Source organism: Macaca thibetana, chromosome 7, assembly GCF_024542745.1.
Source record: "Macaca thibetana thibetana isolate TM-01 chromosome 7, ASM2454274v1, whole genome shotgun sequence".
Lineage (NCBI taxonomy): Eukaryota > Metazoa > Chordata > Mammalia > Primates > Cercopithecidae > Macaca > Macaca thibetana.
Genome location: NC_065584.1, coordinates 128112383 through 128140355, shown reverse-complemented (window position 1 = coordinate 128140355; position 27973 = coordinate 128112383). Strand labels below are relative to the sequence as shown.

General features: G+C 45.7%; 2 protein-coding genes across 15 annotated transcripts in view; one reads left to right on the top strand and one right to left on the bottom strand.

Moving 5' to 3' along the window:
- HYPK (huntingtin interacting protein K) overlaps nucleotides 1-27973 on the bottom strand; it is a 171171-nt gene that overhangs the window by 113037 nt on the left and 30161 nt on the right. Inside the window, exon 1 of one of the 14 annotated variants that reach the window (XM_050799624.1) lies at nucleotides 23397-23400. The exons of 7 other annotated variants lie outside the window; for them this stretch is intronic. The gene's annotated coding sequence lies outside the window, so the exon portion shown is untranslated. Of the gene's footprint in view, nucleotides 1-5331; nucleotides 5336-6736; nucleotides 6741-19288; nucleotides 19293-19764; nucleotides 19769-23136; nucleotides 23141-23200; nucleotides 23205-23396; nucleotides 23401-27973 lie in introns of those variants that run through there. 6 more of the 14 variants (XM_050799648.1, XM_050799604.1, XM_050799644.1 and 3 more) reach the window with 6 other exon arrangements.
- On the top strand, nucleotides 2-27973 carry LOC126959822 (inositol hexakisphosphate and diphosphoinositol-pentakisphosphate kinase 1-like). The gene is given in 17 exon segments (XM_050799464.1): nucleotides 2-94; nucleotides 6019-6105; nucleotides 6224-6299; nucleotides 6446-6555; nucleotides 6642-6724; nucleotides 6941-7072; nucleotides 7230-7351; nucleotides 7629-7811; nucleotides 9808-9949; nucleotides 10139-10362; nucleotides 10687-10814; nucleotides 11023-11137; nucleotides 11304-11411; nucleotides 13171-13320; nucleotides 13954-14044; nucleotides 23211-23466; nucleotides 27667-27973. Coding segments are annotated over 15 exon segments (1983 nt in total). The 5' UTR covers nucleotides 2-94; nucleotide 6019; the 3' UTR covers nucleotides 23444-23466; nucleotides 27667-27973.

The window sequence follows — 27973 nt, the reverse complement described above, 5'->3', positions numbered from 1 at the left end:
GCTAGTGGAGTCGGGATGGGAGGGCGGTATTCGTGACCCGGAGCTGTGCGGGGAGAGTACCGAGGAGAGGGTCGGCGGGAGAGGAGGTGGATGGGTATGTGGGGGTCTGCGTGAGGAAGAGGGGGTCCTGCAGGAGGATGGAGGAGCGGAGTCGTACAAGGGAGAGGATCAAGGTGGAAGGGATCTGCGCCAGGAGGGGTGGGGCTGGAGTCCAGCGGAAAGGGGGTAGCTTGAGGAATGGGTTGCGACGGAGAGAAGACAGCCTCGAGAGAGGGGTGGTGTGAGGAAAGAATGGATGGCAGGCCGTCTTTGTGGGGGGTCACTGGGGGTCAATATAAAGATGTTACCCAGTATGGTGACTCGTGCGAGGGGGTGAAGGAGTTTAATACTGGGGAATCAGTGAGTGAGAGGATTAGTTGGATTAACGGAATTAGTTGACCAATGATGCGGGACGGGATGGGGAGGCTGCAGTCAGTATTGGGGCAAGAGTCGTAGCAAGTTGGGAAAAGAAGATGGAACGAAGCAGCTGATACTGAGAACAGGGAGAGGAGCACAGTTGATCAGAGTCGGAAGGAGGAGTGTGTCTGAAGAATTAAAAATTGCATTAAGAAGGAAGTGAGGTGTCCACTGTTCAAGGTGGGCAGAAAATAGTGTTGGTGGCCTGAGGAGTTTTTCTGTGTTGGAAGTATTCCTGCCTGGAATTTGTATTGATATTTCCTCTTCACTACCAATGGAGTCCACCATCAAGTGCATAGTGATTTAGGAAATTAAATATATGCAAGCAGCCCTAAAGTCAAAGGGATAAAGAAATTACACCGTGTACCCTCCCTTCTACCCCTTCTCCAGATCTGATTTACCTGAGAAGATTGCCTGCCTGCCCCTCCCTCCTTACCTTACTCGCCTATCTCCTTGCTTCTTTCCGTCTATTCACGTTGATTCCTGTCAGCCTAAGACTGCTCTTTAGCCCAGTGTGGAGTGTGAAGTTTTTTCTTTTGCAACACAGTTTGGGAGAGAGGCGGATGGGGAGAAGAGCATGGAAAACAGGGAAGCGGCTCTGGGAACACCACATTAAAGTCTAGCTTCTCCCAGAGGTGCATCTAAATAAATCCTGGCTTATTTCATAGCTATTTCTGTCAGGTTTCTATTTTTGCTTTGTTAACTGGGAATTTAGACCTTTCGTCTCTCTTCAGCCACTTATTTTTAAACAGGCTCTTCCCTGTTCTATTACTTACCATGCCTCGTTATGTAGTTGCAATAGAATTTCAAGACCATGACTGTACATTCGGTAGAAAACGAGGAAGGACTCAATGGAAGAAAGGGCAAAGGGTTAGGAATCTTAGACTTGAGAGAAAGTCCCTGCTTCAGAGCGAGGATGAAGAATGCAAGAAAATTCTAATTGCTCAAACTATACAGGGACCTTTGGAATGTCCCAAGTCAGGGAAATTGGGTCAGGTCACTGAAAAGGAATTTAAAAAATAGCCTTTTTATCAGGGAGAAGAGTGTGTGTATGACATACAGTACACAACTAGAAATATTAAGTCTAAGGGGAATGTCGCACCCCCGTGGCAGTTGAGAAGTAAAGACAGCAGATGATGAAGACTGGAAAGATCGAGAGTTCGAGGTCTATATAAAGGTCCGCTAGAACTTTTTTTTTTTTGTTCGTTTGAGACAGGATTTTAACTCTTGTCACCCAGGCTGGAGTGCAGTGGCATGATCTCAGCTCACTGCAACCGCCGCCTCCTGGGTTCAAATGACTCTCCAGCTTCAGCCTCCTGAGTTGTTGGGATTACAGGTGCGCGCCACCCCACCAGGCTAATTTTTTGTATTTTTAGTAGAGACGGGGTTTCACCACGATGGCCAGACTGTTCTTGAACTCCTGACCTCAAGTGATCTGCCTGCCTTGGCCTCCCAAAGTGCTGAGATTATGGGCATGAGCCACCGTGCCCGGCAGTCAGCTAGAACTTTCTAGTCAAAATTGCAAGCCCCAGTTGTAATGAAAGAGTTTAAAATAAAGATAGAGAAAATAATTCAAGATTATTTTCAAAATCTATGAGACTAATTACATATATAAGATATCATTTCTTAAGACAAGTTCATTTACTTAAGGAGTTTGTGGCTTTTACTAGAGTCACTGGTCAGTGTTTCTGAGAGCTTTTGGAGACCATGGAAAATTGCTGATGTGTGACTCAATTTTTATTTTTGGAAAATAATAACAGATATTCATATCCTTACAATTCATATGAACAAATGTTAACCTTTTGTGTATTTGCTTCAGATCTTTTTTTACAATTGAAATAAACATTGTAGATAAGGTTATGAAGTACCATTTGAATCCTCAGTTCCATTCTCCCTTCTCCTCAAAGGTAACCACTATCATGAATTTGATGTCTTTCTTTCCAGTCCCTGTTTTATACTTCTGCTAATTATATATGCAGTCATAAACCATATGTAACATTTGTATTTATACAAATAGAATTGTGCTGCAGGTGTATTTCTGCAGTTTGTATTTGGAAACTGTCCATTTATTACATATAGCTTTTATTTTTACATTGTGATTAGTCTGTCATTTCTGTATAAGACATTATATTTATTGATTCTACTTGTAACCTCTGAACTGTTTTCAGTTTTTCTCATTACCAACAGAGAGATGAAGAAGGTTAAGAACTTCCTCACAAAAGTCTTCTTATGTAGGAGAATTTCTCTACAGCAGGGTTTCTCCACCTCAGCACTACTGAGATTTAAGGCTGGATAATTCTTGGTTGTGAGGAGATATCTTATCTTATGCATTTTAGAATGTTCAGCGGTATCCCTGGCATCTACTCACTAGACACCAATAGTACCTTTCCAATTGTGACAACCAAAAATGTCTCCTGCCAAACGTCCTCTGTGCAGCAAAATCACAGCTAGTTGAGAACCACTACATTACTTGTGTGTACACAGAAGTGGAACCACTGGTTCAAGTTAAAGTTAAAGTCTCTTTTTTTTTTTTTTTTTTTTTTTTTTTGAGACAGAGTCTTGCTCTGTTGACCAGGCTGGAGTGCAGTGGTGGATCTCGGCTCACTGCTTTCTCTGCCTCCCAGGTTCATGCCATTCTCCTGCCTCAGCCTCCCGAGTAGCTGGGACTATGGGTGCCCACCACCACGCCCGGCCGATTTTTTTTTTTTTTTTTGTATTTTTAGTAGAGACGGGGTTTTGCCGTGTTAGCCAGGATGGTCTCGATCTCCTGACCTCGTGATCCACCCGCCTCGGCCTCCCAAAGTGCTGGGATTATAGGCATGAGCCACTGCACCCGGCCCTCAAGTTAAAGTCTTAAGATATTCTTACTTGTGCAGTTTTAGGCAGGATTTTTTTTTTTTTTTCCCACTGTTGCTCCTGGTATGAGGGACCTTGGCCTAGACTAACACTGCTTCTATAGTACCAGGGGACACTAGAGAGAACATTGAGATTTCAGTTTGAGAATGGATTGGAGACTGCTGTATGGATGCCTGTATCCTCAACCTCCCAACCGTACTAGACTTCTTTGCCTGAACAGATTTTCTGAACTTGGGCATCTGTCTTTTATTATTATTATTGTTATTATTATTATTTGAGGCAGGGTCTTACTCTGTCATCCAGGCTGGAGTGCAGTGGCACGATCACGGCTCACTGCATCCTTGACCTTTTGGGCTTAAACAATCCTTCTACCTCAGCCTATTGAGTAGATGGGACCACTGGCAAGTACCACTCACTATGCCTTACTAATTTTTAAAAACTTTTTGGCCGGGTATGGCAGTTCATGCCTGTAATCCCAGCACTTTGGGAGGCCGAAGCGGGCAGTTCATGAGGTCTGGGGTTCAAGACCAGCCTGGCCAGCATGGTGAAACCCCGTCTCTACTGAAAAATAATGCAAAATATTGGCCGGGCATGGTAGAGTGTGCCTGTGATCCCAGCTGCTCGGGAGGCTAAGGCAGGAGAATTGCTTGAACCCGGGAGGCGGAGGTTGCAGTGAGCTGAGGTAGCGCCACTGCACTCCAGCCTGGGTGACAGAACGAGACTCCATCTCAAGAAAAAAAAAACTAATTTTTTTTTTTTTCAGTCTTCTGTCACCCAGGCTGGAGTGCAGTGGTACAGTCACGGATCACTGTAGTCCTGACCTCTTGGGCTTAAACAATCCTCCCAGGTTAGCCGCCCAAGTAGCTGGGACCACAGGAATATGCTACCATCTCTGGCTAATTTAAGAAAAAGCTTTTGTTGGCCGGGTGCGGTGGCTCACGCCTGTAATCCCAGCACTTTGGGAGGCCGAGGCGGGCAGATCATGAGGTCAGGAGATCGAGACCATCCTGGCTAGCACGGTGAAACCCCGTCTCTACTAAAAATACAAAGAAAAAAAAAAATTAGCCGGACATGGTGGCGGGCGCCTGTAGTCCCAGCCACTCAGGAGGCTGAGGCAGGAGAATGGCATGAACCCAGGAGTCGGAGCTTGCAGTGAACCGAGATGGCGCTACTGCACTCCAGCCTGGGCGACAGAGCGAGACTCTGTCTCAATAAAAAAAAAAAAGAAGAAAAAGCTTTTGTAAAGGCATCGTCTCCCTGTATTGCCCAGGCTGGTCTCAAACTCTGAGGCTCAAGCAGTCATCCTGTTTCAGCCTCCCAAAGTGCTGGGATTACAGGCATGAGCCCCTGTGCGCAGCCTTAAATTTCTTTTTGTAGAGATGGGGTCTTGCTATGTTGCTCTGGCTGGTCTCAAACTCCTGAGCTCAAGTGATCCTCATACCTCAGCCTCCCAAAATACTGGAATTATAGGGATAAACCATGGCATCTGACTGGGCATCTGTCTTTTAAGGTGGAGTAGATGAAGGGGAGAGAGAGCATGGGGGTTTTATTATGTTTTTTATTTTTGGTTTGAGAGAGGGTCTCACTCTGTCACCCAGGCTGGAGTGCAGTGGCATGATCTCAGCTCATTGCAATGTCCACATCCCGGGCTCAAATGATCCTCTTGCCTCAGCCTCCCAAATAGCTGGGACTACAGGCATGCACCACCATGCCTGCCTAATTTTTGTATTTTTTTGTAGAAACTGGGTTTTGACATGTTGCCCAAGCTGGTCTCGAACTCCTGGACTCAAGTGATCCATCCTCCTCAGCCTCCCAAAACGCTGGAATTATAGGTGTAAACCAGTGTGCCTGGCCTTAATGTTCTGATATAATACTTACAATGTAGGGTGCCCTCAATAAATATTACTTAAGACCCATGGGACTCCTTCAGCCAGGCTACTGGTTACTTCCTGACCCCACACTATCTGACTAACGGAGCCTGGGCCTCTTATACACAGTCTTCTTAACTCCACTTATATTCCCCGCCCTTTTTTTTTGAGACAGAGTCTCACTGTGTTGCCCAGGCTGGAGTGCAGTGGCATGATCTCGGCCCACAGCAACCTCCACCTCCTGGGTTCAGGTGAGCACATCTGGCTAACTTTTGTGTTTTTAGTAGAGACAGGGTTTCACCATGTGACCAGGCTGATCCTGAACTCCTGAGCTCAAGTGATCCACCCGCCTCGGCCTTCCAGTGTGCTGGGATTACAGGCATGAGCCCCTATGCCCAGCCTCCATTTATATTCCTAATCACAGTTTCCTATTCTTTTTCTTTTTTCTTTTTTTTTTTTTTTTGTGACAGGGTCTGGCTCTGTCTCCCAGGCTGGAGTGCAGTGGTGCATGCATGGTTCACTGCAGCCTCTACCTCCTGGGCTCAAGTGATCCTCCCACCTCAGCCTCCCAAATAGCTGAGACCGCAGGCGTATGCCACCATGCCTGGATAATTTTTTTTCTTTTAACTTTTTTATAGACAGGCTGACCCTATGTTGCTTATGCTCACCCTATGTTTCTGCTGGGCCTAAGTGATCCTCCCACCTCAGCCTCCCAAAGTGCTGAGATCACAGGCATGAGCCCTGCTCAGCCCCTCTATTTTTTGACATGTCAAGTAATGTGATGACAGGAGGTGGGATGGGGGTGTGGGAGAGGCTCTGATAACATTTATGATCTTAGGATGGAACTTCGTCATGTCATTGCAATTATTCGTCATGGGGATCGTACTCCTAAGCAGAAGATGAAGATGGAAGTGAAACACCCAAGGTAGGAAGAGTGTCCTAATTTACACAAATAGGTTTTTGTGAGGAAGACTGTATGGGGTGCAACTCCTAGAGGCTTTGACTGTCTTATCCCACACTGAAGCTTCTCATTATTTCTTCAGGTTTTTTGCTCTGTTTGAAAAACATGGTGGCTACAAGACAGGGAAATTAAAACTCAAGCGACCTGAGCAGCTCCAGGTAAGGTAGTGAATCTGGCCAGGAGGAGCAGTGCTATGAGAGAGAGAGAGAGGATATGGCATTGGGAGTCTCGATAAAAGACTAGGATCAAAAGGTAACTGTCTAGGACTTGGCCTTCTGCATGGATACCTTATTATTTCCTCTAGGAGGTGCTGGATATCACAAGGCTGTTGTTGGCTGAACTGGAGAAAGAACCAGGTGGTGAGATCGAGGAGAAGACTGGAAAACTAGAGCAGCTGAAGTCTGTATTGGAGATGTGAGAAAGGGGATAGCAAAAGGGAGCCAATAACAGTGAGAGTTGGGGTGCTGGAACAGAAAATAAACTGTGACTTTATCCTGCAGGTATGGTCACTTCTCAGGTATAAACCGGAAGGTACAATTGACTTACTACCCTCATGGAGTAAAAGCGTCTAATGAGGGGCAAGGTAAGATGTAGTCCCCCTTACCATTACCTCTCAGATCTTGTGTTCTTTTTATTTTTATTTTTGTCTATCTTCTCTCCCCACCAGATGTCTTTTACTTGAGCCTGTAGATGACCTATACCTCAAATTACCTCTCTGGCCTCTTCAGAAGACCTAACATTTAGATGTTCCCACTACTTTTCTTAGATCTAGACCATTCACTGCCGCTTATTCCCTCAGATCCACAGAGTGAGGCTCTGGCCCCATCCCTGTTGCTGGTGCTGAAGTGGAATGGAGAACTGACTCTAGCTGGCCCTGTTCAGACTGAGAAGCTGGGGCGAGCTTTTTGCTGCATGTACCCTGGAGGACAGGGTGAGTGTTTTGGGGAGTAAACACAACAGGGCCGGGATAAAAATGATTAGAGAGTAAGTTGGGGAAAATGAAGTGACAGAGACAGTGGGGAAATGAATATTTTTTCTTCCACGAGTATTTATAGCAGTCCATTCCTGGTCCCCTGCTTTGTCTCCAGGTGACTATGCTGGCTTCCCTGGTTGTGGACTGCTTCATCTCCATAGCACTTTCCGCCACGACCTCAAGATCTATGCCTCTGATGAGGGTCGTGTTCAGATGACTGCTGCTGCCTTCGCCAAGGTGCATACTACAGTTCTATAGTCCCAGTTTCCATTAGGTAGAGAAGCAGAGTTTGGAGAACCAGTTGGAGCATTTCAGGGTGCTTGTAGGCCAACTCAGAAGTTTCTGCATGTATTGGACCCATTTTGTACTACTGAGAATGAGCTGAGAATAATCAGTGATTGTAGGCCCCATCTCTTCAACCAGGTCCCATTCGATCCCTGGGACCATCTAGGCCTAGGGATACTAACCTGCTAACCTGCAAGGGAAACAAATAGACCTTGTGCTTTCTCTTTAGGGCCTTCTGGCTGTAGAAGAGGAGCTGACACCCATTTTAGTGTAAATGGTGAAGAGTGCCAACATGAATGGGCTACTGGACAGCGATGGGGATTCCTTGAGCAGCTGCCAGCACCGGGTGAAGGCTCAGCTGCACCATATTTTACAGCAGGATGCGCCCTTTGGCCCTGAGGACTACGACCAGGTCAGGCACTAAAATAACCTGGATCCCCAATTCCTAGAATTCTCAATAGTAGGGATCAATAATAACGGTATTTACTGCATGCTAGGCACTGTTTTAGTTGTTTTACACATATTGTTTAATCCTTACAGCAACCCTTTGAGATAAGTACAGGTCTACAATCTCTTGTCCATAATTTTGAAAATTAAAAAGATTTTTTTCTTGACACTAAGATTCATTTGGCAGCCAAACCTGACACGAACTGTCGTAAGACTTTTATACTCCTTGGTTTTCCCACTTTATAGTCATGCATTTTGTGGCAGAAATATTAATGTGTTTGGTTATGCCATAGGCCCTGTTGGAGGTATTATATACATATGGCATATATACTGTATTCAGTTCTAAACTCCCACACATTCTCAATTCCAAAGCACAGCTCTGATCCCAAGGACCCTGAACAAAAGAATGTTTCAGTTATCCATTGTTGCATAATAAACTACCCCAAAACATAGTAACCTAAAACAACAACATTTTATTATCTGTCACAGTTCCGGACCCATCTGATCTTGCTTGGAGTCTCTCCTGAAATTGCGTCAGATATTGACTGGAGCTGGAACCATCTGGAATTCAGCTGGGATTGTGGGATGGCTGGCTCTCTCCCTCTGCATGCTCTCCCAGTAATCTCAGTGCCTCTCCTCTCCACTTGGTTCTTCATATGGTTTCTGTAGCATGATAGCTGGATGTATTAAATGGTAGCAGTAGGGATATTCAAAAGCAGAAGCTTAGAAACTTTCTTAAAGTGTAGGCTCAGAATTAGCACAACATAACTTTGTTACTTTTTATTGGTTAAGCAGTCACCGGGCCAGCCAGATTTAAGGAAAGGGAAGGAAGACAAAGAATTGATGGTGATCTTTAAAGCACTACGAGGACTGCAGATCACAAGGACTTTCTTCCCATTTTACAGATGAGGAAACCTAGGCTCAGAAGAATCTAAGCAATTTTCCCCATGTCATCCAGCTAATACAAACCCAAGGAGTCTAACTCCAAAGCCCAGGCTGTTACAATGCTTTATAGTGTTAATTCCACTATATGCCGTTACCCAATATGGTCATTCTTTTTCTTGCATATCTAGGCCACAATTTACCAGGCAGTGGTTTTCTACTCTTCCCACTCCTCACTTCTGATATGTTATTTTTTTAAAAAGTTTAAAAATGTAAAATTGTGGTACCACTTTAACCATTTTTAACTGTACAGTTCAGTAGCATTACATGAATTTACATTGTTGTATAACATTTCTGATTGGTTCTTAAATGAGCTAAGTAAGCACATTGCTATGATTCCATGGCATTTTCTGTGTTCTCTGAGTAGCACTTGATAAGGAAGAGGATGTTGCTCCTTTATTTCCCAATCCATTGCTCACTGTCAAACTCAAAAAAGCTAAGGCAGCTTTCCTTTTCTGCCTTGCCTTCTTTTGCAAGCAAGAATGAAACTTGTGAGGATCTGAATAGAATTGTGCATTTTCAGCCACAATCTTGATTCTCCCTCCCCATTTCTCATTGACTGTTACTGTCCTAAAAGCCTGAGTCGGAACCCAGTTCTGAGGCAGCATTTCTACTCTAGGCTCAGGCTGGCATCTTGTTTAGAGGAAGAAGATGATGTTATCTCTGATCTCTACTCATGAAAACATTCTGTGGAGATTTTGAGGGATTTTGGTTTAATCCTTATTCTCCAGTATTTTCCATGTGTATTCTAGAGCCTTCAAGAAAATACCTTAGGTCTGTTTTATTTTCTCTGGACTCTAAGACTCTTAAAATCAATCCCTCTTAGATGACTATATGGTAGAGCAGTGCCCTTACCTGAAGGCCTAGAGCTGCTACTATGCCCAGTAACCTAAGAATGCTCACTGGAGTGAACCAGCATACAGATCTGTATTGTGGGTAGTCTCTGTGTAATAAGCTCACAGGAATCTGGGCAATTAGTGCTGAGCTTATCTTGCTTTTCTTCTCTCAATTCTTCATAGCTGGCTCCCACCAGAAGTATTTCCCTGCTCAACTCCATGACTATCATCCAGAATCCTGTGAAGGTCTGTGATCAGGTATTTGCCCTGATCGAAAACCTCACCCACCAGATCCGGGAACGAATGCAGGACCCCAGGTCTGTAGGTGGGTATGAATACTACTATCTTCCCTTCAAGGTCTCAGGTATGGATGGGTTTCTCAGGCATTCTTGTGTCATCTGCTAAATGTCACAGACCAGGCCGCCTCCTCCCTCTGGTTCTACTTCAGAGTCATCAGGGTCTTTGGTTGGAGGTAAAATCTTTGATTCTTGTCTGATTTCTGCCTTTCTTCCAGACCTGCAGCTCTACCACAGTGAGACACTAGAGCTAATGCTACAGCGTTGGAGCAAGCTGGAGCGTGACTTTCGACAGAAGAGTGGGAGCTATGATATCAGTAAGATCCCTGACATCTATGACTGTGTCAAGTATGATGTGCAGCACAATGGGAGTCTGGGACTTCAAGGCACAGCCGAGTTGCTCTGTCTCTCTAAGGCAATGGCTGATGTGGTCATTCCCCAGGTGTGTCTTGTATAAGGGACCTAGCCTGGGGATGAGGGTGTTGGGAAGGAAAGAGAGAAAAGGTGGAAAGGAAGGATGATTTGGGACTAGAGGAAAGCCACTTAGAGAAGGAATAAGTTGAGTTTCTACATTTCTCAGTGTCCAGTCTGGCTCTTGGTAAGTACAGGAGGCTAATTCAGGAGACACCTGGAAGAGGGGGAGTGTAGTGGATATGAAAGAAGCGCTAGACGTGAGGTGAAGACAGGCGTGATCTTGGTCCTGGGAATATGAGGCATGAGAAAACAAGATTTATTGAGGTATTTATTCCTGGCCTGTGGCCCCTAGGAGTACGGGATCAGCCGGGAGGAGAAACTGGAAATTGCTGTGGGCTTCTGTCTTCCACTGTTGCAGAAGATACTGCTTGACCTGCAGAGAACCCACGAGGATGAGTCTGTCAACAAGCTGCATCCCCTGTGAGGGAGGGCTGGGAGGGGTGTTGGATGGAGGGAGGGGCATGTCAGGGAGTCTTGGGGGAATCAAGGCTGGGACAGCCTGGGGAAGCAAGAATAGACAAGATTTTGGGATGGAAAGGAGAGAAGTCTTTGAGGTGGGAGAAGAGAGTTTGCAGAAGGGTGGGAGGAGGATTAACTGACTGTGTGAGTGATTTAGCTATTATCTCAGGTACTCTCGAGGCGTGCTCTCCCCAGGTTGCCACGTTCGAACGCGTCTCTGTTTCACCAGTGAGAGCCACGTCCACTCCCTACTCAGTGTCTTCCGTTATGGAGGACTTCTTGATGTAAAGATCCTCCTTCTTTAGCCTGTGAACAGATTTTTCCCAACATTCTTTCACTCTTCTCCTCATGCTTTGTAAATGAAAGCTTTCTCCCTTCTCATTAGCTCCCTGCTTATTCCCTGACTCCCTTTTCCTTAAGCAATGGCTTACCTCTTTTTCCATTTGGTAGGAGACCCAGGATGCACAATGGCAGCGAGCTTTGGATTATCTTAGTGCCATCTCAGAGCTTAACTACATGGCCCAGATTGTCATCATGCTTTATGAGGACAACACACAGGTGAGGAGCCAGCAGGTGGGGGATGAGAGGAAGGCCCCTTCTTTTGACTTCTATTAAAAAAAAAAACTCGCGGCCAGGCGCGGTGGCTCAAGCCTGTAATCCCAGCACTTTGGGAGGCCGAGACGGGCGGATCAGGAGGTCAGGAGATCGAGACCATCCTGGCTAACACAGTGAAACCCCGTCTCTACTAAAAAATACAAAAAACTAGCCGGGCAAGGTGGCGGGCGCCTGTAGTCCCAGCTACTCGGGAGGCTGAGGCAGGAGAATGGCGTAAACCCGGGAGGCGGAGCTTGCAGTGAGCCGAGATCCGGCCACTGCGCTCCAGCCTGGGCGACAGAGCAAGACTCTGTCTCAAAAAAAAAAAAAACTCGCTTATCCTTACGATTTGGAGAAAAGCTAGGTGTGGCACTTAGGCACAGCATGACACAGAGCATCCAGGAGGTTCTTACTGGAACAGAAAATATGTTCTGGGATGTTGCTGAGCCAGAGAGATCACCTAGAACACAGCTCTGGCATTAGGAAGAGTATGGAATTTGGGACAATGTTATAAGTCTTATTTCCTTAAACATGGTTATACATATACCTTCTGCATATGGCTCCACAATGATCCTTTTTTTTTTTTTTTTTTTTTTGAGACAAGGTCTCACTCTGTCACCCAGGCTGGAGTGCGGGGCTGCAATCTGAGCTCACTGCAGCCTTGCAACCTCTGCCTCCTGGGCTCATGTGATCCTCTCACATCAACCTCCCGAGTAGCTGGGATGACAGACATGTGCCACCATGTCTGGCTAATTTTTTGTATTTTTTGTGGAGATAGGGTCTCAACATGTCGCCCAGGCTGGTCTCGAACTCATGGACTCAAGTCATCTGCCTGCTCCAGTCTCCCAAAGTGCTAGGATTACAGGCGTGAGCTACTGCTCCTGGCCTTGAAGATACCTTTAAATGTTATGCTATATGCACCATAGCCAAACTGAGTTATTGTGGAAGGTGATGGGAAGGGTTGTAAAGCTGGAAATTCAAAAGTCACGTGCAATGGTGAAATCACAAATGGTAGAGATGAGGGAATGAGGATCCTGTAAGAGACAATATATAGTTGAAAGGAAGCTATAACAGGTCAGCCCCGGAGTGGGACAAGACCCTGAATTCCTGGGAGGATGAATCCCAACACTTTGGGAGGCCTAAGAGGGATAATCATTTGAGGTCAGGAGTTCAAAACCAGCCTGGGCAACAGGGCAAGATCCTGTCTCTACAAAAAAAATTAAAAAAAAAAAAAATTAAAAAAAAAACCAGGCACAGGCAAAGGAAAGCAATCAGTATATCATCTCTCAGACTTGATAAAATTGACTTCTTTCTTTCAGGCCTATAGGAAGCTTCCTATTGTAATCACATTCCAATTACTAGTGCTGCTTAGACCCTGGCTTATCCAGGGTGATGGTTGTCCAGGATATTTTCCTCAGCTTTGCAAGAAAATCATCTCTCTGCTCCTTGGTCACAAAGTCTTATAATACTAATATTAATGTTTATCTTCCTTGCTCTATAAATATAGGCATACAACTTGTCCTTCCCTCCATCCCTTCTCCTCTTGTCATCTCATACTTTTTAACTATTTTAGATTATAAAACTTATGACCTTCATAGCAGCTATGCCCTAGCTGGTCATCCTCTCTAGCCCTGTAATTAGCTCTGCCCTATGGGCACTGGGACTTTTGGGATCCTGGGGTTTAAAGGAGCCATGACTGGCTTTCCACCCGGTCTGATTGCAGGTCATGAACATGCAGTGCACGGGGAACCTGGACCTCATCCCCTCTCGGGGACGGCGCTGCAGGAGGTCGGGAGACCTCCCCTGGCCTTCCCCAGCCATCGGCCTACAGCCCCGGGCTGTGTCCACCACTCACCTGGCATCCTGCACACAGGTGTCCCTCCCTACCTCACCTTCCTGTTTTACCTTCTGTCTTTGCCTTTTGGGATCTAGGGACTCAGACACTATCTAGGTGGGATGTGTGTGTATTGGGGGTTGTGTGATTGGGCCCTTGTGGGCATTGTAAGAATTCTGTTTTATGTTTCTAGGGGTGAGATAGTTGGAGGGGGGGGCTGCTTGGTTCGAACAAGAAATGTAGTACGGTTGCAGTAGCCACAGCTGTTCCATGGAAAGAAGAGAGGGTGGCCAGACTTTCTTATTTGTGGCTGAGCCATTGTGATTGGCTTTCTGAGTCTTGTGGGGGGATGGATACGATTAGGAAACCGCTCTGCTGAGAACTAGGAATGGGTCGAATAATGATTTCTCAAACTCAGATTGGGAATGGGAGGGCTCTGGGGAAAGCGATCTTGAAAATAGAAGTGGCTTCTAGTATAGAAAGATGCCTCAGACAGTTCCCTCCATAAAGTGCATTTTCTTTTCCCTTTTCATCCCTCTTCTCCTATAAATCCTTTGGTTCTTGCAAACTTTCTAATATTGATTAGCTTTGTAGGGACAGGAATCCAGGATAAGTATAAAACTTTAGGGTTGAGGTGGCAAAATGATTAATTATAGAGTCCTTTTTCTGCAGGTACTTTCTGAGACTTCATCCTCAAGGCCTGGTGGCTACCGGCTCTTTTCATCTTCACGGCCACCCACAGAAATGAAGCAGAGTGGCTTAGGTATGGCTTCACCAGCATTTCTCACCTATTGTTGGAAAAGCTGTCTGTCTGTTCTTCAGAGTTTTATTGTGGGAAACTTTTGTCATGGGGTTTCGAGCCATCTAGTCAGTGGAATATCATCAGGTGGGGGTAGGGAGGATGAAGTGGGAAAAGCCATAGTTAGATGTGAACTTGGATCTCAGATGATTGTTCCATCCCAGAAAGGTGTTTATCTCTTGGTTTTCTATACCAATCACATTTCCCTGGCCAAAGGACATTTTTCTGGCTTTCCCTCTCATTCCTTATCTGTCCCTCCAGTCTAGCCCAGACCTTAAGGGGCCATGGAGACTCTGAACCTTCAGAGTTATCAGAGACAGAGCTATAAATAGAGGTACTTGCAACCCTCGTAAATGTATTCCTCATTTGAAGAATTGTGCCATGTCTTCCTCTGAAACCTGTGTTTTTCACATCCCCGCTGTTACCCTTCCTACCGCCATGCCCTTTCCTCCATCATCACCTAATCCTGTAACTTTTTCCCCTTCCTTCTGGAAAATTGACAAGTCTGAGACTGGTGTAGTGGCAGAGGCATCTCTCAGGACTTTGAGGAAATGTCTCTTGATTTTTGGATCCCTGGAAAGGGGTAGAGAATATCATTCAACTTTTTGTGAGAGCACAGACGGCAGGAAGGACCAAGCCTCAGAGGGTATTGTATTCTTTGGGTGGGGGGCAGTCCTTGGGAGGAACTATCTCTGAGCACAGTGCCTTGTGAGCCAGTAACTAGAACTGGAGGTCAGACATGATTGTGTGGGGTCTGGACTTGGTCCCCTTGCTCTTTCTATCTTGTCCTATCATTCTCTTTAGCGCCTCTAATTTTTCTGTTGCTTTCGTCCTTGGCACCCATTTTCTTGGCCCCAAAATGGTCAGCTTTTGGACTAGCAAGAGGGAGAAAGGTTTTGGTAACTTTCCAGGCTAATTTTATGAGAATAAGTTGCCTTCTACATTCCTGAAATGAGAAAGATGGTTTGGGGCAGGAGAAATAAATGATAAGTATGTAGATCTGGCCAGGCGCAGTGGCTCATGCCTATAATTCCAGCACTTTGGGAGGCCGAGGAAGGCAGATCACTTGAGGTCAGGAGTTCCGAGGCTGGCCTGGCCAACATAGTGAAACCCCATCTCTACTTAAAATACAAAAATTAGCTGAGCATGGTGACGCATGCCTGTAATCCCAGCTACTGGGAGGTTGAGACACGAGAATTTCTTGAACCCAGAAGATGGAAGTTGCAGTGAGCTGAGATTGTGCCAGCGTACTCTAGCCTGGGTGCCAGAGTGACACTCTGTCTCAAAAAAAAAAAAGAAAAAGAAAAAGAAAAAAAAAAACCAAAAACCAAAAAACAAAACAACAATAGTGTAGATCTATGACATGGGCCTCTCTTCCCAGAAGTCCCAGTAAAGAATAGGTTCCAGACAGACTAGAAAAGAGGATAGGTGTGTCTGGCCCAGTTAAGTGGGCCATGGGAATGCTTTAAAGAACAAGGCAGAAGTATGGAACTGGTTGGCAGATGGTGGTGGTAAGGTAGAGACCACCCTCTGAGATGATCTGAGGACTGGGCAGAACAGAGTTGGCACGACTGTACCAGAAAAGTATTCAGTGGAGGAAATGTTTGTAGGACAAAACTTAGGGTGGTCTGGGATAGAGCCAGCTAGTTTTAGCTTTGCTGAAGAAAAGCAGTCATATTTAGCAACTGTTATTTCTCTCTGGAATCTCATTCCAGAGCCTGTTTGAACATGAAAGGTGGAGGAAGTTGCTGTATAGAGGAGAGGTCCTGAATTCTTGGGTTGGAATCATCAGCCATCTGAACTTCCTGATTGCTCTGGTGACCCCGAAGTCCTGGGACCCCTGAAACCATGGTCCCTTCTTGGTGGCCTCAAGGGAATTGAACTTCTTTCCACTCCATCTATAGGGAAACCCTATGAATGTTAAGTCACAAGCCAAATCCAGGGTCTTGGCTAAGATGGATTTGGAAATAGGGAGGCAAATCCTGAGAACTTGGGTGTCAGTCTTGTTTCTTCTTGACCACTCTGTCTTTATAGGCTATAGTAGGAGAAGGAACCATCGAATCCTAACCCTCCTCTAGATCAGCTGTTGGAGACAGTGACTGGTCTGATTTATTCCATACTTCAGAGAATATTCAAATTTTATTTAATCCTCTCATTGGCAATGGAGTTCTCTTTGCTTTCTTTGAATTTATATGTGTGGGCAACTGGCTTTGAGCATAGGCTTATGAGATAATACACTTTTGAGAGCAGAAAAAACATACCTTTTTGTTGTTATTTCCTGTATTCCTTCTTAGTAGGGTGCTCATCACATAATGGGCATGCTTTACATATAATCAACTGATTCTTCACATGCCCTTCAATTTCTGTCCATGTTATTTTCAGAAACTGTGCTGGTTCCTGAAAAATAGTTATTTATTTTCTAACAATACAGTTGGTCCTCAGAGTCAGGAGACCTGGATTCTAGTCCAGCTTAGCTGCTAAAGAACTGTGTGATTTTGAGCAAAGGAGGTCCCTTTTGGATCTCAGTTTCTTCATCTCTAAAATAAGAAAGTTGAACTGGATGATCTCTGAGTCCCTTCTAGCTTAAAACATTCAATGAGGCGGGGGGTTGTTGCTCACACCTTTAATCCCAGCATTATGGGCGGCCAAGGTGGGAGGGTCACTTGAGCTCAGGAGTTAGAGACCAACTGGGCAACATAGTGAGACCTCGTTTCTACGAAAAATAAAAAAAATTGTCCAGGCAAGGTGGCATGTGCTGGCAATCTCATCTACTTGGGAAGCTGAGGTAGGAGGATCACTTGAGCCTGGGAGACAAAGGCTGCAGCGTGCTATGATTGTGCCACTGCACTCTAGCCTGGGCAACAGAGTTAGATCCTGTCTTAAAAAAAGAAAAAAATTATGAGCCTCATACTTTCATTCTTGGGAAAGGTAAAAAGGCCTGAAGGGAGGGGATGTTGGATGAAAAGCTTAGGAAGGATCGGAAGGGTGCCAGCTGAGTGTTCAGAATCAGTCTCTAGCTTCAGTCAAAGGCTTTTCCTTTCAAACCTACAAGGACTAGATTTCTGAGTTTCTTAAGCTATATATCCAGGGTAAAGGGTGTCCAATTAAATCTAGGGGGAATCTAGAGGGACCTACCTATAATTTGAGCATTTCTGAGAGCCACCTGGAGAGCACAGTCTATCCCTTTCAGTGTGTTGAATCCCCTAACATGACTAACCCTGCATTTGTAGTGGCCTCTTGTCTCTGCCATGTAGCTCTTCAGAAGAATCCCCCTTTTGCTTGCCCACTGTGACTATGCAGAAGTGTAAAGCCATTTGTGGTTATGTGGAATGGCTACATGGTGGTGGCTCTGAATGGCTGTGTGTGTCTTGATGTTATCATGTGAAGTTGTGTATAGTTCTGTGTGATAGTTGTGGCTTTACGTGACTACTAACACACTCCCAGCCTTGCAGGCTCACAGTGCACAGGGCTGTTCAGCACACAGTGCTGGGTGGCTCCTCCAGCACCCCGCATCTTCAGGACTACGCCCACAGCCATGGCAAAAAGCTACCACCTGCCAGTCTGAAGCACCGAGATGGTATGTGGGTGGGTTTTGGGGGATAACTCCTTTTTTCACTTGTCTCTCAGCAAGGACATAGCTCAAGACCTATTCATGCTTAAGAAGACACTGGCCTGCGGGCGCGGTGGCTCATGCCTGTAATCCCAGCACTTTGGGAGGCCGAGGCAGGCGGATCACTAGGTCAGGAGTTCAAGACCAGCCTGGCCAACATGGTGAAACCCCGTCTCTACTAAAAATAGAAAAATTAGCTGGGTGTGCTGGCGTGCACCTGTAATCCCAGCTACTTGGGAGGCTGAGGCAGCAGAATCGCTTGAACCTGGGAGGCGGAGGCTGCAGTGAGCTGAGATTGTGTCACTGCACTCTCCAGCCTGGGTGACAGAGTGAGACTCAGTCTCAAAAAAAAAAAAGAAAAAAAAGGCCGGGCACGGTGGCTCAAGCCTGTAATCCCAGCACTTTGGGAGGCCGAGACGGGCGGATCACGAGGTCGGGAGATTGAGACCATCCTGGCTAATATGGTGAAACCCTGTCTCCACTAAAAAAAAATACAAAAAAACTAGCCGGGCGAGGTGGCGGGCGCCTGTAGTCCCAGCTACTCGGGAGGCTGAGCCAGGAGAATGGCGGGAACCCGGGAGGCGGAGCTTGCAGTGAGCTGAGATCCGGCCACTGCACTCCAGCCTGGGCGACAGAGCGAGACTCCGTCTCAAAAAAGAAAAAAAAAAGATGACACTGGCCTTATAACTTATAACAAGTTTTCTTCATCAGTAATAGATGGGAGAAAGAACCAGGACCCCTTCTACCCCTCCATTTGCATTCCTTCTTGCCATAAAAATACTACTTTTTTATGCTTATCCCTTCATAATCTCCCACATACAGTCCTGCTGCATCAGTTTGTACTCTTTCCTGGATTCTGGCCTGTAGGGGTAAGGACCAAGGAGGATGATGCATGGTTGGGAAGAATGTAGTGGAACCTCAATTAAAATCCAGCAAATTGGGTTTAGGGAAGGGAATGTTGCTCAGCTAAGGCAGAAATGGTAATATGGAAAGAGACTGTGGGAAGGGATAATATTTCTATGAAGATTTTATTTCCAAATGACCAGAAAGAGGACACAGTGGTAAAATTAGGGTTGTTTTTAGGGGTGTATTGTAGTAGAGATGACACATAGATTCCTAAGAGATTTACCAAAGGAAAAGAGATTGACATGTGTTAGTTAGAAATCCAAGAGATGGGGAGGGGAGCAGATCAGATAACTAACTTTAAAGTAAAGAATATCTGGCCAGGCGCGGTGGCTTATGCCTGTAATCCCAGCAGTTTGGTAGGCCGAGGTGGGTGGATCACGAGGTCAGGAGATCGAGACCATTCTGGGTGTCACGGTGAAACCCCGTCTCTACTAAAAATACAAAAAATTAGCTGAGCGTGGTGGCGGGTGCCTGTAGTCCCAGCTCCTCGGGAGGCTTAGGCAGGAGAATGGCATGAACCTGGGAGGCGAAGCTTGCAGTGAGCCGAGATCTCACCACTGCACTCCAGCCTGGGCGACAGAGTGAGACTCCGTCTCAAAATAAATAAACAAATAAAATAAAATAAAATAAAATGACAGACTATCTTGTGGGCAAACTCCAGAGCAGAGCGTGGGGACAAGGGTGGGTATAATCCCCATGATGTCTTTTCTCCCCAGAACTCTTGTTTGTCCCGACCATAAAACAATTTTCTGTATCGTTTGCAAAGCATCCGACTAACAGTACATTTGCTTCTGACTCAGTGTCATTCCTCCTCATCATGTCACCTCTAGACACTTGACTCTGAGTTTTGACACTGACTTTGCCTCTCCTTCCACTGAGTTGACACCCTGCTGTCTCTGAGCCACTCACTAAGTGTCCCTCCTGGGATGGTTTCCTTGTGACAGCCTTAGTCTTGGCTGCAGCTTGGCTTCCCCATCCCTGTGGCAACTCAGGGTCTTACTTCCATAATCACCGTCATCACTTTTGTCAGCATCACCACCAAAACACCATCAAAACCTCTCCCTTTCCTATTACATGATTGCCAGGCTGTGTACAGATATGATGGTTCCCTTTCTTAGAATGGGAATATTGTTTCCTAGATTGATTCCATTTCTTCTCTTCCCCAATACCCCCAATTCCTCAGCTTATATAACTTTGATCTTTCTGTTTTTTCTCCAACTCTTTTGTTGGGGTGGATGTGGATAACTAGTTTGTTCCTCTTTTAGAGCAGTGCTGCAGTTCCCAGCTCCTAAGCCTACTTATATGGATGTTAGTCTTGAGTATATAGTTTCCCATCTTCATATTTCTTTCTCCTGCCATTATATGTATTTTGTATGGCTCTTGTGCTCCTGACATTTGCTTTATGTTACTACTAACCTAGTGCTTGGGCCTAGAAAACAACAGCCCAGGTTGCTTTGGGATAAAAAATAAAAAGAAAGGAGTAGGAGGTAGTAGGTAAAAGAAAAAGGACCGTACCTTGAGTTTTTAAGTGTAGTTTCCATGTGGCACCAGCCTACCTATGGTAAAGCTATCGCAGAGAAGTTTGAAGAGTTGAGATGTCTGCTGGGGATTCTGGGGGAGCTTAGGAATGAATAATATTTTAAGAACATTGAAGAACCGGGTCTGCCCACACTGCGGTGGGAGGGCTTGGAGATCTCTGTAAACCATAAATTGAGGGGTATGGTGTCTTTGTAGGGTATAGCAGGAGAACCGAGGCTCACTCTCTTTCAAAGTTTTATCCTTGGTATCCTTATTTTTCTCTCTGTATTATATTTTGTCTTCAAGGTAAATCTAGTTTTTTAGGTATGGTTTTCTTCTATTCAAGAGCTAAGACTCTCTGAGGGAAGTAAAATTAGACTAGAAAACCTCTATGTGCTAATCTCCTATTGCCTAGCAAGTGACAGCTGCTAGATTTTAGCCCAGTCAGGTTGTACATCTTCACAAGGCACTGCTGAAATCTCTCCCTAGGTTGACTAGCCTATGCTGGCTCAGTTTATCCCCGCCCCCAGGCTCCCAATTGTGCCTGTGGCAGGAGTTCCCATTCAGAGCCTCATGGGTGTGCCCGCTCATTGAGCTTCAAGCTCTTCTGTCCTTCATGTGCCACAGCCATCTCCAGAATAGAACCTGATGCATCAATAGCACAGCCTGGGACTTGGACTTAGGGTCCACAGTATAGTACGAGGAACGTGGGCTACTCAAATCAGAGCTAAATCACATATCTCCTAGTTCTTAGGTGCCATAAGAAAAGAACCAAGTCCATAAAACAGACTCTCAGACCTATGTACCTCCAGCTCCCCGAAGCCCTGTTTAGCAGCCTCACCCATTAAAGAAGATTTAATTCTGCCAAAAGGAGGTGAGGAAAAAAGAGCTGGATAATGCAGGTATTGTGCAGGAAAACAAATTTAAGATCTCCAATACCCTGCACACTTCCTCAGGGGTCTTGTGGCCTCCTTTGTTTTTCTTGTGCTGGAGCTTGGAGGCTAATATGCTTAAGAAGCCAGAATCTGGGTTCTACCTGTTGACAACAGCAGAAATTTGGAACTGTATGTCACTTGCTGAGGAAGATTATGTAGATTCAATTTGACCCTCAAGAAATATGAAGGCTCTCCTCCATGGCCAAGATCTTGCTTGACTGACCAGCAATTACAAAGTGGATGTTTTGTCTGTAGTTGCAGATAAGTCACAGCAGCTCTGTCATCACCATCTCCTTGCCATGATATCTGGCTTTGAAACAGCAGCTAGACATACTGGACCTGGCTTTGGAAAAGAGGCAAGGCAGTGTGTCTTCACACTTTGATGGGAGAGCAGCCCTCAGCCTATCCCTGCCTCTGTCCCTGATAAGCTGCTGTTATATCCTGTAACTATATCCAGCACACAAGTATAGCCTGTTACTAAAGTGTACACTGAACTCACCAAAGTAAATTAATAAAGTGGGAAAGGGCCGGGCGCGGTGGCTCAAGCCTGTAATCCCAGCACTTTGGGAGGCCGAGACGGGCGGATCACGAGGTCAGGAGTTCGAGACTATCCTGGCTAACACGGTGAAACCCCGTCTCTACTAAAAAAATATAAAAAAACTAGCCGGGCGAGGTGGCGGGCGCCTGTAGTCCCGGCTACTCGGGAGGCTGAGGCAGGAGAATGGCGTAAAAACCCGGGAGGCAGAGCTTGCAGTGAGCTGAGATCCGGCCACTGCACTCCAGCCTGGGCGACACAGCGAGACTCCGTCTCAAAAAAAAAAAAAAAATAAATAAATAAAGTGGGAAAGACTGTGGCTCACGCTCATCCCGAATGTCAGCGTGTGACCACTGGATTTGTCAAGCCCATTATCTTCTAGGGACCCATGTAACTATGTGACCGTTGGTACATACAGTTAGTGCTCACAAGACTAGCCTAGGTAGAGCTGAAATCTGTCCTGACATCCAAGCTAAGGTCACTGAAGACCACAGTCTCATGGGATCACCTTGTGGAGTCAGTCCTGGTCTGGGAGTTTTGAGCAGTCATCCTCAGCTGCCTTGATTCTACCTTCTCTATACCAACATCCTGTACTCAAGTTCTTGTCCATCCTCACATCATGTCTTAAGATCCCATACCTTTTCTCTAAGATCTTTCCCTGTTGTTCCTCTTACACCCCTCTCCCCATGCCTTTGACTGCCTTCAACCTTTTGTAGTTCAATTACATGCATCCACAAAGTTTGCCAAGTAGCTAAAATGAGGGGTTCAGAATCAAAGCTTTTCTACTCACCAGCTGAAAAACGTGCAGTTAGACTCACCAGCAGTGGGAAGAAAATGTAAAATTTTATCTAACTTTCGGCTTCGTAATGGATACAGTATCTCTGAGTCCTGAGTTTTATGTGTACTTTTTTTTTTAAGTGATTGTTTAAACAACAGTAAGGTCAAGGATGGTTAGTCAATATTGGTATTTTCACATATTGATTCCATTTTCCACACATACCATTTTAAACGAGTTCTACATCTGGTTTCCTGTCAGTCACCTGTGCCAGCTGCCTAATACCATCCCTGTCTTTGGCTATCTTAGAGTGTGGTCCAGAAGGCCTGCCCTAAAAAAGAGCCTTTTTAGCTTGACTGTCTTGATATCAGTACCATCCTTGACACTCTTCTCTGAGTGACTTTGAACTTTTCATTTTTATCCCTACTTCATAAATCCATTCACCTGAGAATGCAGGCCCTAAGTAGGGTTCATCCAATGATGAGGGATCTTGAAGCTGTAGTCAAGACTCCCAGCCACAAAACTGCCAGCTCACCCCTGTTCACAACGATGTGACTGCTGTCTACAAGCACCGACTCAATTATGCTCAAGGAGGAAGGGGAGGACATTGCTGTATGATGAGGTCTCACTTATCCCTTCTTTCAGACTCGTTGTGTGATGACACCACTCTTCTTCCCTGCAAGAGATGCCCAGTGGCTCTGACCATCTCTGCTTCTCTCTTAGCTCACCTTGGCTCTGAGTGTCCCCACCTCCCAGTAAGGCTTGTGCTAGTCAGTACCCCCCTCATTGTCTCTCCCTCTTCTCTTTCTCTATCTTTGTGCTTCCTGCTGTGGTCCCCTCACCCCCTCCAGAGCTGCTGGATGACCAGCACCCTGTGGTCTGGTTGCTGCGCAGTTTTTCCTCTGACTGTACAGGGGGCCGGCCAGTCTCCTTGAATGCCACGCTGGCGCATCACCTGCACCAGTGCTCCTACCACCTGTGCCTCTTCCGGAACTGGCTGCGCTCAGGCCAGGATGATCCCGAGTGCCTCTACGGTACCCCCTGCCACCAAGCTGGCTGCTGCCACTACCCTGGCTGGGACTGACTGCTTTGCTTATTGCACTTCTGGTAGGAGAGCCCACCTGTTTCTTTCTCCTGTTTGCCCTGAGGTTATGTAACTTGCATTTAGTGGCTTGGATGGGATTGGGGCCGGACTGCCTGGTAGCTGTAGCATTGGCTGCTCATCCCTTCCTGTTCTCCTTTCTCACCACCTCCTAATGTTACTCATTCCCCAATTCTGTTCAATACAGGAGTAATCTCTTGCCTTGGAATCTGTTCTTATCACTCTAACCCTCTACTACCACCATCTTCAAATCCAAATGTTTTTCTAGCCACTCTAAGGAGCTAGACACAGTAACTTTCCTGCCCTCCTGCCACAAGATCACGGGGGAAATTGAGGCACAGAAGCCTCAATTGTATCCTTGGGGCAAACAAAGGACAGAGCTTAGAAGGTGGTCAGGTTATAACCCTTTTGAGTTACGGGCTTTAGTCACTGGTGAATGGGAAGCTGTCTTGCATAGACATTATTGTCCCGCATATCCTTAGTCCCTTTAAGGAGATGTTGAGGAGGCATAGGAAAGATTGGGGACTGAGAAAGTGGTTGGGATGTGTTTTTCTTGATCCTCCATTGGGGACATTTTTTCCATCACCAGTGCCTAGTATTAGGGTTACATATTTATGTTTACCCTTGGCCCTACCCATACTGATAGACCTACATTGGAATTCTTGAGTTTCGAGCAGAAAATCAGTGCTTTTTCTTTTTTCTAGGGCATTTGCCTCATTTTTCTGATGAAGTACAAAGATCCTAGCAAGTCTGGGGTTTTCCAGTAGATCAGAAGGGTGAAGCTTTGATGTGATGGAAACTATCAAGAAAGAACTTCCATCCCCATCCTGTTCATGCATGTGGTTTTCCTGGGCTGAGCTTCATGTGTATTGCATGCCCTCCAGTTTGCATCCAAGTATTCTAGCCTTTCTACCGACATCCTAAATTTGTATGAACCCCTTCTCAGATTCCATGTCCTTCTCCTTAATCTGGTTCTCTTATTCATGATACCCGAAATCTGCTGTTTCTTCCCAGTTCCCTGACCTCCCTATCTCATGTTAGATCTGCAGTTTCACACCTTACCTCTGGATCCTTGTTTTATTCCCCCAGAAAGTGTGAGGACAGTGTTGGTGCTTACCCTACTGGGATTCTGTTTATTTTTCCATGGGACATTGCAAGCTCTCCATAGGTAGCATGAGAGGTGATTTGATTCACCTTGAGGCCCTCGCAGGTAGATGTTTTAGGAAATCTGAAGGTGAGAGAAACAGACTCCCCTAAGGGCTCTAAAGAGTTGTGTCTCCTAAGAGTCTTGGATACCCCACACTCCAAAAGCCACGGACTCTCCTGATGCTTCTCAGGGACTCTCCATGCTTCCTTGGCCAGTTGGGGTATATCTGGCAGGAATAACATTGACTTTGCCCATCTCTTTTCATGCACCACAGGGCCAGACCCCATTTTACTCTTTTTTTTTTTTTTTTTTTTTTGAGACGGAGTCTCGCTCTGTCACCCAGACTGGAGTGCAGTGGTGCGATTTCAGCTCACTGCAACCTCTGTCTCCCAGGTTCATGACATTCTCCTGCCTCAGCCTCCCGAGTAGCTGGGACTATAGGTGCCCACCACCACGCCCAGGTAATTTTTTATATTTTTAGTAGAGACAGGGTTTCACCGTGTTAGCCAGGATGGTCTCGATCTCTCGACCTCATGATCCGCCTCCCAAAGTGCTGGGATTCGGCCTCCCGAAGTGCTGGGATTACAGGCGTGAGCCACGGAGCCCAGCCCATTTTACTCTTACTAAAGATTCTTTAACTGTTTCTTGTAAGATAGTACTCCTGAACTGTAGAAAGGAATATAGCAGTCAGAAAACATTTCCAGCTGAAATGTTAATAAATAAAAATACCGAGGCTGGGCTAGGTGGCGCATGTCTGTAATCCCAGCACTTTGGGAGGCCGAGGAGGGTGGATCACCTGAGGTCAGAAGTTTGCCACCAGCCTAACATGGTGAAACCCTGTCTCTACTAAAATCCAAAAATTAGCCGGGCTTGGTTGTGTGTGTCTGTAATCCCAGCTACTTAGGAGGCTGAGGCAGGAGAATCGCTTGAACCTGGGAGGTGGAGGTTGCAGTGAGCCCAGATCATGCCACTGCACTCCCGCCTGGGCAACAGAGCAAGACTCTGTCTTAAATAAAATTTTAAAAAAGGCCGGGTGCGGTGGCTCACTCCTGTAATCCCAGCTCTTTGGGAGGCCGAGGCAGGTGGACTACTGAGGTCAGGAGTTCAAGACAAGTCTGGCCCAAATGGTGAAACCCCATCTCTACTAAAAATACAAAAAAATTAGCTGGGCATCTGTAAACTCAGCGACTCGGGAGGCTGAGGCAGGAAAATCACTTGAACCCAAGAGGCAGAGGTTGTAGAGAGTCGAGATGGAGCCATTGCACTCTAGCCTGGGCAACAAAGTGAGACTCCATCTCAAAAACAAAAACAAAAACAAAAAAACCGTAGTGGAATGTGAAGAAATAAAGACATCAGCAGGAGACTTCTTTAACTCCAAATTGCTCATTCAGAAAACTCATCTTCCTTGCTGACATCATGGAGGATGACTTTTTCTTTTAAACCAATTAAAAGCAGACACCACAGCAGAGATCTACCCAATTCTTGGGATAGTCAGTGCCTGATGGGATATGTAGTTTTTAGGGTAGCACGTGCAACAACTTCAAGTAGGAAAGACCCCCTTCAATTCAAACAAAAAATTGGTTTTGGTTTTTGTTTTTTTGAGAGTGTCACTCTTATTGCCAGGCTGGAGTACAATGGTATGATCTTGGCTCACTGCAGCCTCTGCCTCCTGGGTTTAAGCTATTCTCCTGCCTCAGCCTCCTGAGTAGCTGGGATTACAGGCATGTGCCACTATGCCCGGCTAATTTTGTATTTTTAATAAAGACGGGGTTTCTCCATGATGGTCAGGCTGATCTCAAACTCCCAACCTCAGGTGATCCGCCCGCCTTGACCTTCCAAAGTGCTGGGATTACAGGCGGGAGCCACCGTGCCTGGCCCCAAAATTCCTTTTTTAAACTAATATTCTAGTGGCCCGCTATTCTCCAACAATTCCTACTTTATTTTTTTATTTTATTTATTTTTTTTGAGACGGAGTCTCGCTCTGTCGCCCAGGCTGGAGTGCAGTGGCGAGATCTCGGCTCACTGCAAGCTCCGCTGCCTCCCAGGTTCACGCCATTCTCCTGCCTCAGCCTCCCTAGAAGCTGGGACTACAGGCGCCCGCCACCACGCCCGGCTAATTTTTTTTGTATTTTTAGTAGAGATGGGGTTTCACCATGTTCGCCAGTATGGTCTTGATCTCCTGACCTCGTGATACGCCCGCCTCAGCCTCCCAAAGTACTGGGATTACAGGCGTGAGCCACCGCGCCCGGCCTAATTCCTACTTTAAATTGTTGCATGACCCCTGTAGTAAAAAGCATCACTCAGACCTGACAAACTCAGTGACACCCCCTCAAAGCTAACAGCATGATTATATAATTGGGAAGAGTTGTTCCTAAGAGAAAACATGAGTTCCACAGATGTATAAGAATTATCTATATATGTAATCTGTACTGCCAGTTAGCCCCAGAAATGCCCTGGACACAAAATCTATCCAAGCTAAACACAAAATTTGCCATCTCTAACACATCATTCTGATTCAGGTGGTCTTTACTACAGGACTTTTTCCGTGTAACCCTCAGCAAGTTGGTTGAGGCTAAGAAGTGAAGACTCAAGTCTGAAGCAAATAAAAGTTATATACAACATTTACTGACATTTCTGAACATGGATAGTTTTAAACCAAGGGTCCCCAGGAGGGGAAAAATTAAATAGTGTAATTATATATATTGAATATATAGAGCTATCCCAAGGATAAAGGAATCACTGTTTACTATGATAATGATCTGGAGGTTTAAAAAAGAAAAAAAAACCACACACACACAAAACAAAGAAAACCACTCAAGCTGACTGGGCCAGAAATCTTATTTGCTCTTCCTTCTCCTCAACATATTTTTATTTCGAGTTCTATATAAGGAATTTACACCCGTGTTCATTTAAGTCACCCTAAAGTGGAATATTTAATCAATATTGGTTACTTTCTCATTGGAGTCCTGACATTTTAAAGAAATTCTAATTAAAACGGACAATATGGACAGATTCTGATGGAATTATTCTTGTTCACCTACTCTTTTCTTTTGGACAGAGGTGTCTGCCGGGACTGAGATGTAAGTGATCAGCTGAAGGGAGAAATTGTACACCATGTGACGGACAAATTACCTGACTCAAAAAGTAGTTATGACCATTCTGCAGCCACCTAGTGACCTTGGCTAGAAACCAATGGCTGTGCAGTGTGAGGTAAGAGGAAAGTAAATACCCTAGGGATCCAGGACTTGTGCATTTGGTGAAACGTCCGCTTCCACTACAAGGCTTTGGGATGTCTAGTCTGTAGACTGGAGGAACGTTAATACTGACTCACGCAGAAACGATATAGCTACACACTGAACTGGGGG